At 32.3% G+C, this 9,828-nt stretch overlaps 2 protein-coding genes across 2 annotated transcripts in view; one reads left to right on the top strand and one right to left on the bottom strand.

Moving 5' to 3' along the window:
- Positions 1-3: 3 nt before the first annotated feature.
- Positions 4-4,376, bottom strand: LOTGIDRAFT_216891 (hypothetical protein; the record flags this gene model as incomplete). Its single annotated transcript, XM_009058695.1, has 6 exons — positions 4-1,029; positions 2,343-2,463; positions 2,715-2,781; positions 3,152-3,224; positions 3,626-3,708; positions 4,213-4,376. The coding sequence occupies 6 exons, from the start codon at positions 4,374-4,376 to the stop codon at positions 893-895; spliced, it is 645 nt and encodes a 214-aa protein (XP_009056943.1). The 3' UTR covers positions 4-892.
- A 270-nt stretch (positions 4,377-4,646) lies between these two features.
- LOTGIDRAFT_233146 (hypothetical protein) overlaps positions 4,647-9,828 on the top strand; it is a 17,398-nt gene continuing 12,216 nt past the window's right edge. The window contains exons 1-7 of the mRNA XM_009058694.1: positions 4,647-4,902; positions 6,058-6,133; positions 6,435-6,503; positions 7,035-7,093; positions 7,615-7,729; positions 8,479-8,685; positions 9,151-9,327. Coding sequence (XP_009056942.1) covers positions 4,664-4,902; positions 6,058-6,133; positions 6,435-6,503; positions 7,035-7,093; positions 7,615-7,729; positions 8,479-8,685; positions 9,151-9,327 — 942 coding nt within the window. The 5' untranslated portion in view covers positions 4,647-4,663. The remainder of the gene's footprint in view (positions 4,903-6,057; positions 6,134-6,434; positions 6,504-7,034; positions 7,094-7,614; positions 7,730-8,478; positions 8,686-9,150; positions 9,328-9,828) is intronic.

The raw sequence follows: 9,828 nt of genomic DNA, 5'->3' as shown, positions 1-9,828 counted from the left end.
AATCTCTTTTNTGTTTTGAATGTGTTAATTATTATATTAATATACAAATTTGATATAACATTATTTTAAGTAAATCATCTCTCTTTCATGTTACGCTATGAACATTATTTTATTTTCAACCATTAATATCATATGATTCAAATGTTCTCTTTCTTTAAGTTATTCAATTGGATATATTCATTTACCATTTCAATCATTAAAGTGTGTTTTTGATATTTGAAATAAAATTACCTTTTGAATTATTTCAGTACCACCCATCTTTCATGTTACGTTTATCACAAATATTCAAATTCAAAATCATTTCATAATACAGTGTATTTAAAATCGTTTTAAAAAAAATCCCCCAAAAAAATTTAAACACATTTAAGCATCACCTTTCGATCATGAGTTGAGGAGTTTTTTTTTATTGCGGTATGTGTACTGAGATTTTTTTTAAGTAAAAATTTGTAGATTGAATATACAGGAATATCGTTTGTAGAATGTAAAATAAAGGAGAGTCATATGGCTGTTATTTTTGTTAATCACATACAAACGTTGCAAAGTGTTTTATTGGGGTTTAGTTTTCAAGCTAACATCATAGCATATTACTTTAGTTATAAATCATGTTACACTTGCAATTTATACGAGTTATGATTATTGACCTCATCGAACGCTTAATTTTAGTGGCATTGCAGGAACCACAGATGTCTGATTGGAAAATTGGAATGATGCAAACTGCAAATTGATACTACCAGTGCTGCCGATACACATACAAAATTTAGAAAAACCTCTTTACCCCTGTAAATCGATCGAGTCGATTGAATCTCATAAAAACGCTTATTCCTTTTAGATATTGGTATAAGCATAATGAATTAAAGTGTTGCAGTATTTTATTATAAAAATATAAAAATGATCAATAAAATTTCTTCTTTTTATCATGTCTATAATATATGACTAATGATGTTAAAGAGAAATTAAGAAAACAACTTAATGAGAAGTTTATCAACACAGCCTTATCACCAGTCTGTATCAATGTTGTTATACATCTTGCTGTAAAAATGATATAAAATCTATTATTTTTGTGGATTGGTATATAAGAGATGCTACCCACTTGCCTTCCAATTCGGTTTCACAAAAAACAGTTTTAAAGTTCAATCAATACAAATGGTAAATTTCAGTATTTAAAGGGATTGTAAAGAGGATTTCTAAAAATTTGTATGCTTATCGGGAACACTGATTTTCAATCAGACGTCCATGGTTCCTGCAATTCCACTAAAACCAAGTGTTTTATGACATCATCCCTGCAAATTTTGCTTGTATCACATCAGACTTTTGCGAGGGTGACGTAATAAAAGAAAATTGGAATGGATCAAATTGATGCTTTCATTGTCCCGGATACTCATACAAAATTTAGAAAACCTCTTTACAGTCCCTTTAAAGTTCATTTCAAAATGACATGGTTGATGGACATATTAATCTTATTTAGTTTATTTAGTACACTCAGTGTTTCATGATATCTTATCATGAGTGTAAGATAACCATGTGTTTAGTTTGGAAAGCTGTAAGAGTTATACTGTGACCCATTTACCATTATCATTTCACGTTTTTGATCAAGAAATGTAAGGCTACATGAGCTGTCAATGAAACTTTCTCAAATTTATCAAAGTCATCAGTCCCATCTATATGAGTGGTGCCAAACATTTTGTGCCTTAAAGGAATTGTAAAGAGGTTTTCTAAAAAATTGTATGTATGTGAACACTGATAGCATCAATTCACACGATTTCAATTTTCAATCAGACGTCTGTGGTTCCTGCAATTCCACCAAAACTAAGTATTTGATGACGTCACTAATCGCAAAATATGCTTTATAACATAAGGACTTCGCAATTAGTGACATCATAAAACAGAAAACCTCTTAACAATCCCTTTCATGTATGTGTTTTTAAAGCAACTAATAATGTTAAATGATCAGCATGTCTGAAAAGAACGTCAGGTTTTTCATCATCTTAACACAGATTAAAGATGCACCTTCACTATCCGTTCGACTAATCATACGTTCGACCAATCATACGTTAGTTTCAGAAACAGATATATTTCATCGTCGAAATTTGAACCTTCAAATCCATGTGTATCCATAATTATTCACGTTCAATTCGACTCGAATTTTAGTGAGACTATGCCATATATAGAAAACACATATATAGGAATAGACAGTGAAATTTTTAGTTTGAGGTATATTTGAAGGGATTATATTATATTCGTATGTTTTAGTACTTCATAAGACTATCATAGCACTCTAAAGACCCAAACCAATCCCCGAAAATGCCGACTGCTCCCCTGATTAAGAACAAAAAAATATTTACCAAAAGTGGAACAGAATGCCAGTCCCCATGTTGTGGCACTAACTTGGCCTGGATCTTGATTTTTCACTATTTTAAATAGCTGTATTAATTTACTTGACATTGCTAAAGGTGTACATAAACTCTAAAAAAAAAAGAAACACATGCGAAATTTTAAGACTGATCTATGCTACAAAGAATCAAAGTTATGATTCATGGCCTTTTTATTGCAATCAGCGACATAAAAACGTTCTTTCCAATTCGCAAATATCAAGTCTCAGAGTAGTCGAAGGATTAAATCCAGCACATAGTTAGAGAACTATATCCCTATGAGCACACATTTACACTTCAACTCTGGTACTGGTATAAAACTGAATAAATGAATGATATACTTACAATAGCTGTAGTCAAAAAAATATCTGGTACCATACCCATGGAAAAACTTATAAAAACAAATAAATATCTTGTAGTAAGAGATAAGGACGTAAAATAATACTTTATGCTTCTTTGCATTGAAATACATGAAATATTGTTACAAGATCCCCAAAGCCATTCTCACTTTCATTGACAGATTTGTAAATTTAATGTTGCTTATACTTTTGTACCACATTTCGCATTCGTGAAGTTTGTCTCAATTCTGTTTCATAAGATTTTCAAGTGCTACAAAGACCAATGACGTGCTATCAGAATGGTTCAAATAAAAGCGATACGCGTCGCAAAAATACTGTATACAAAGGCCAAAAAACTTTTCAATCACTCTACATTGGACTACATCCAAGAATCGTATGCTTGATGACTGAAAGTTATCAAGTTTTACAAGTTTTGAAGGATACGATGCAAAATAAGCTAATGTACTGATTCCAAACTTATCATCATAACCCAGTATCAGTAAAATAATTATTAAATCTGAAAAACAAACCAACTCAATAGAAATAAAGAGATCAATGAGCGATGCTCATTTCCTTTATAATTATATATTCAACATAATGTGACGTTTTGTTCTCCAAATATATTTTGAGATCACTTTACAAATCTGTATTTCAATTCGCCCTGTAGCATCATATTTCGAAATTTGATAATCTGATCATGTCATTAGATGCTCGACTCTCTGGATTGACAGGCCACCCACAAAAAAATTAATATTCGACTAGTTTTATTGACCCTTTTGGTATGTCTACTCTTAGATTACTGCACATACTAAAGCTATCCGTTTAAAAGAATATTGAAGCTTTAAAACAGAACCAACCGAATATTTTGACTTTATCACGATCATAATGATCAAACTGTAGCTCTTTAAAAATAATTACCTTGTAAAACAAGAAATGTGTATTCAAAATATGTAGTTATTGGATAACCTCTTGCAAAGTGATATGTTAACATAATAGAGTACCTGAAAATCAGAAATTTCAAAAACATGCAGGTAATGACTCGGCAAATAGTGTCGCGGAGTGATGTTAACCAACAAAAATTTGTCCCCGAGTTCAAGTTGACATGTCACCAAGTTAACCGAATACACAATGTGTATGGACACAATGTAAATAATTTTAAAAACGGGTTTATAAAAAGTAAATATTCATACAAGCATATTCACTACCAATTCTTGTTCTTCAATATTTTGATAGATCATCAGGTTGGTGTCCGATATGGTAAGGTAAAAGGCTTCACACAGCAAGTGTAAGAAGAGGAATATTGAAATTTGTATTGGGCCAAAATCTAAACACAATTCCCCTTCCTTAACTCCCTATTTAGTATAAATAGATCTATGACAAGGGCTAGATTAGTGTTACCTGCACTCCTTTCAGGCAGTTGTAAAGGTTTTTACATTGACATGTTCAATTTCAACTATTTCAAGATGTTGTCAACATTACTTTATTTTCCAAAGTAAATCACTTACCCGCACTCTTCTAAAAGGACACTACTTAAACTAAGGCCCTTGCTGCTGCCCGCTTTTATCAATGATAGAATCTGAGGTAGTTTTATAACTATACATACTGTAATTACAAATATACTCAATGAATTACAGATAAATTGCAAAAGTGCAGACGATTCTTCCGCCATGTTGATTATTATTAGTAAACAAAGCCACTTCCGTTCAAATGTCGAGGTGAATAAATTCCAAAAAATACTATTACAAAAACATTTTATTAAAGATATCAAATGCTTTTTACTTTCATAAACCACGTATTTGACAATCTATAGTCATATAATATTTTTCATTTTGTCTTATAATGAATGAAAATTATTTCGTTTCATATTTGGTTTCTTATTACAATATTAGTGTCCTAAATTTTGGTATACCATTCAGTGCGAGGCAGTCAAGAGATTTTGTTGACATTCGATTCAACATGGCAACGAAGGAAAGTAAAGGAAAAAAGGGTAAAGAAAATGATAAGAAAAGTGGCAAAAAAAGCGAAGAACCGTCTCTAAGTGAAGAAAAAAAGGACGAAACTTTATCCCCCTCATCAGAAGAAAATTCCCCAGAGGGCCAAACACCTGTTGTTGAAGTTCCAGTGGAACCTCCAAAAATACCTACTCCAGAACCGGTTTATGAAGAACCTATTTTACCAAAATTAATTATAGAATGGTAAATTCTTATTATTTTCAACATTTGAAACTTGTCAATCCTTTCTTATACCAGGGTCTAATCTCTGGTCTCTGTTAAAATTATCTCAGGAACAGTTCCAAGAAGGAAATAGATGAAAACTTAGTACAGTGGTGTAACCTATTTTCGTGGATATAAAGATTCAACACCGAATTTCGTCAAAGTTCAAAAAAACGAAAAAAAATTTTATGTTTTAGATGTTTCCTCAGATATTCTACAAAATAATTAAAATTGGTTTATTTCGATTTTCTGTATGAATCCTTCACTTTGACCCATATTTCATGAGCAACCAACTCGGCAACGGCGGCAGAATGCGTCACCTATTTTCGTGTACAATGTTTGATCTATAAATAAGTCAAGAAAAACAAGTTGTATGGATACCGGGTGGTATAATTAACTTCTCTTAGTATTTATCTTTAATATCAATTCATTATAACTAGTGACAATTCCTTCAAAGAACCACGACTTAAAAAAGAAATAGTGACGGACAAAATAAGATACGTAGCGTGATTTATTGCTAAAAGTCACTGAAACAACATAAGAATATGGCCCACTTTGTGTTCCATAGAAATTTTCTGCTGACACAGAATCCGCTAGTTGATCATGTGACTTCATTCGTTGGAATACATTCTAGCAGACGACACTTGGAATTCCGATTACCGCTTGGGATTATAAGGAAATACGGCCGATAAAAAATGGTGACGTTTGGTAATAACTTAAATCCGCCATTTTGTATTTGTCAAAGTATACATTAATACATTTTACCTTGCTTGAAACTACTGGATTCATTCTACTAGCTGATATTGTAGAGAAAACCCATGTTTATCAAAACAAACTAATGCGGAGGTCACGCAAGGTCGCTCATGTAAATTATTAATCCTTTCCGGAAATCCACGAATAATAGGTTTCCACGAAATTAGGTTATTTGACTGTACTAGACTACGCTATAGTCATGTGAACTGAATACTTCCAATTCATGACTTCTGAGGCAATGTGGTTCAGGAACAGTTCTCAGATGTGAACATATAAAATTTGTAGTGTAAACGCTATCCATTCTGAGAACAGATCTTGAGCGTGTGTCTTTACACTTTGACCTTTTGCAGCAGTTAGTAATGATTCTCAATCTATTGTTTTCAGTTTTGAAGGTGAATTAGTAAAAGGACAATATGATGGAGAATGTTCTATGGTTTATAAAGGAGGACATTCGTACAAGGTAACCTTTTGATTTCTTACATTCAAGAATAAATGAAAAAGGAATACAAATTCTTTTAGCTCACTGGTTATTAGCCATAAGCTTGGGACTTGGGCTAATGTATGGGGCTTGAATATCAAAATTTTAACCAGCTATGTTCTATTTGCCACACACTTGCAAAAAATATAGATGGGTCTTTAGAACATTGAATGGTAAAGAAAAATCCTGCTGATGTGAAATGAATTCTTACTGCTGCTACGGTACCGGTAATATTTTAAATCACACCCTTTACTAACTTTGTTGTTTTGATTTATTTTATCAGGGCCAGTTTTCTGAAGGTCTTATGAATGGAAAAGGAAAATATATTTGGGCTGATGGAGTCACTTATGAGGTAATTCAATATTGTTGTAATTCTGACTGTACTTCAATCCTCAATCCTCAATTTCTGATTAATATATCAAATAAGCTTATATACACGTAGATCTAACATGCCTGGAGCTACAGGGGGCATCCCCCCATCCCCCAAACAAATAGATTGCCACCCTGAAATACTTTTGACAAATGACCACAATTCCATTACTACAAATAAACACCATACACCATTACCCCTCCAAATATATTTCTTGCCTCTCCAAACAATCAAGTAAGATCTAATGTCAGATTTTCAGGTATAACCAAACTTATGGCAGAAGCTAGTTTATTATCCAAAAAATATGCTGCATGAATCAGCTTGAAATATCTTATAAGCTTATAAATTAAGTACAATAATGGTCTAAGAATCTTCACTATTGCATTGAATTCAAAGAAAATGTCTCAAACATTGCAAATTTGAGTTATTTCTGCAATTCAAATGATTTGCAATATTTTACAAAGACTTTTTTGAAATGGCTGTTCAATAAACAATGATTAATTTCTGTTTCAGGGAGATTTTGTGAATAATGTTATCACTGGAAAAGGAATTTATACCTGGACTGATGGGAGGTAAGCTGAAATTAATTTTCAAACTGCTTTATGTTGGCTATGTCATTCATAGAGAAATGTATATATATGGAATTGCCCATCTTATTACAGGGCGAGTGTGTGCAAGGTTCTTAGGAACAGGAATTGTACTCAATGATATTTCCTAGTGTACAATAATATATGGGTTTTTGTTAATATTGTGATGTCAATTTGGTTTTTCTATTAATGTCAAATAAGAAAGTAGTCTTTGTCAGGAATCCCAGAATTCCTCTTATTTTTTTAGGCCAGTGGTATTTTATATATACATGGTATAATGGAATAAAACCTCTAAAATTTGGTTTTAGAGACCCTAAAATAGTTGAAATATTTCCCTATAACCTACTTAAGAGCTAATGGCCCTCTTGACCTCAGCTGATCTTTTCTATTTCCATTTGGAATCCATGCCTTGTTGACTTTATTTCATTTAAAAAACAGTCTGATTTTCACAATCAAAATGTTATCAAAATGAGCAACCAGAAATGCATCTATCTGATAATTTTCAGTTGGTATGAAGGAGATGTAGAGGAAGGCAAGAGACATGGTGATGGTACCTTTAGATGTCCACATTATCAAGTATCTTATGTTGGTGAATGGATTAATGGTAAACGAAATGGCAAGGTGTGTTGTTTTTTTATTCTAATTTGTTAGAGGGACACGTTCACTATCTGTTTGCCCAATTGTATCCTAGTCTCAGATGAGAATTTTTTTAGCTTTTGAATGTTGAAATGCCGACTTGTCTTTTCTTAAGCCATGTATATAGAAAAAACATATATAGAAATAAAAAGTTAAATTCCTAGTTTGAAGTATTTTTAAAGGAATTATGTGATTTTCGCATATATCCAGTAATTCTGAAGACTATTTACAGAATTATATGTAAGACCCAAATAAACCCCTGAAAATGGTGAAACCTGTACCCAAGGATATGTTGGGTTAAATCCCCTGGACTTGCCATTATCATGGATCTTAAGTGCTATACTATTGGATGCACAGGAACAAGAATTCTTAATCTTTATTTCCCTCACCCATAACAAGCTTTTTTTTAGCCTTTTGGAAAGTAAAGCTCCATTTTAAAATTAGCTGTCCTGATGAGGAAAAACATGTGATGAGCTTCCATGATTTAGGCATTTTTGTATTCACAAAATATCAGCTGATCATGAATTGAAGGAGCATTTCAAATGGTTAAAAATTGTCAAATCTAAAAAAGAGTGTCATTTGAAGTATCTGAACTAGGCATACAACTGATTTTTTTTTTAAAATTGTGGATGGACCTGAAGCTGGCTTTTAATGGTTATTCATTTAGTTAAACAGAGTTGTAGCCAATGTAGTTGTTGGATAGAGGAATATATATATTTTTTAATTCAATCTAGGGAAGAATGGAATATGATGGTGAAGGTAAATCATTCTATGATGGTGATTGGTTAAATAATATCAAACATGGCTGGGGTTTACGTCAATACCCGTCTGGTAATGTCTATCAAGGAATGTGGTTTAATAATGTTCGTCATGGTGAAGGATCTATGAAATGGATAGATAAAGACCAGATCTATACTGGACAGTGGGAGAATGGAATTCAGGTAAGTTGATATAGCAAGGTTAGCACATGATAATGAAATACTTTAAGGAAAAGTCCTTCAATACTAGTCTGTATTCTAGGGGCTTTGGCTAGGTTCAATCCCTACATAGGTCAAGATGATGCAATCTGACTTTTCAAGCTTGTTTCCAAATGCTAGTTATGTAGGTCGGAGGGGCTGACATGGAAATGATGCAGTTAAGAGAGGCTGATATGGAATAAGCCTCTAGTTGTTCGTATGGAACAATAAATCGAGGCCTTGTGTGGTACAGACTGTGCACATTAAAGATATATTGACAGTTGGAAATCGAAAAAGAGCAGGCTAATGCTGCTGTCCAGACAAAATTTCATAAGCCGACATGGTGCAGAAAAGTAGGACGTAAAACTGCTTTCATTTCATTATTAAATTATGCATCCCAGATATAACAATAAAATGGCAATTATTTAAGACTATCTATTAATGTTTCAGCATGGAATGGGTCAGCATATTTGGTTATTAAGAAGAAATCATTCCTCTCAATATCCTTTAAGAAATATGTATGATGGTGAATTTGTGAATGGATTACGCCATGGTTTTGGATCTTTTAGATATGCTAATGGAGCATTATATGAAGGCTACTGGAAAAACAACATGAAGCATGGAAAAGTATGGAATGTTGTTAAATATTTTTAAATTTGTACAATGTGTTGACTTGACTTGTATATTAAAAAACCAACGTGTCTGCCAGTCTAATTAAGATTAAACTTTCGTTCATTCATTTTATTTATGAGCTTTTATTTTGAATATAGCCACATCAGTTAGGGTCTGATGACAGCCTTCTTGAAGGTTCATCAAATTAACCTTTTAACCTAACGTGATAAACACCATGTCACAAAGAGAGGGTAGAAATTTGATTGGTTAAAGCAGATGTCATCGATTAAGTTCAAAAGATTAATTTTACGAATTTGGCTATATTGAATTTAAAAGCCAATAAAAAAAAGATGGAAATGTTGCGGCTAATTTTAATTAGACTGCTTGTATTGTTTTGTTTTTATTTGTCTCAAAATGTTGACTCAACAAATAATAAATAATCTTTGCCAAAGTTCAGAACTAAAATGGTTCAATTTCTGAAGATTGAAAAAGTCTATATCAGAAATGCAAATCTAA

The sequence above is a fragment of the Lottia gigantea genome (assembly GCF_000327385.1).
Source record: "Lottia gigantea unplaced genomic scaffold LOTGIsca_35, whole genome shotgun sequence".
Taxonomy (NCBI): Eukaryota; Metazoa; Mollusca; class Gastropoda; family Lottiidae; genus Lottia; species Lottia gigantea.
The sequence above is the reverse complement of the archived record's forward strand: the minus strand, read 5'-3'. Positions and strand labels throughout refer to the sequence as shown.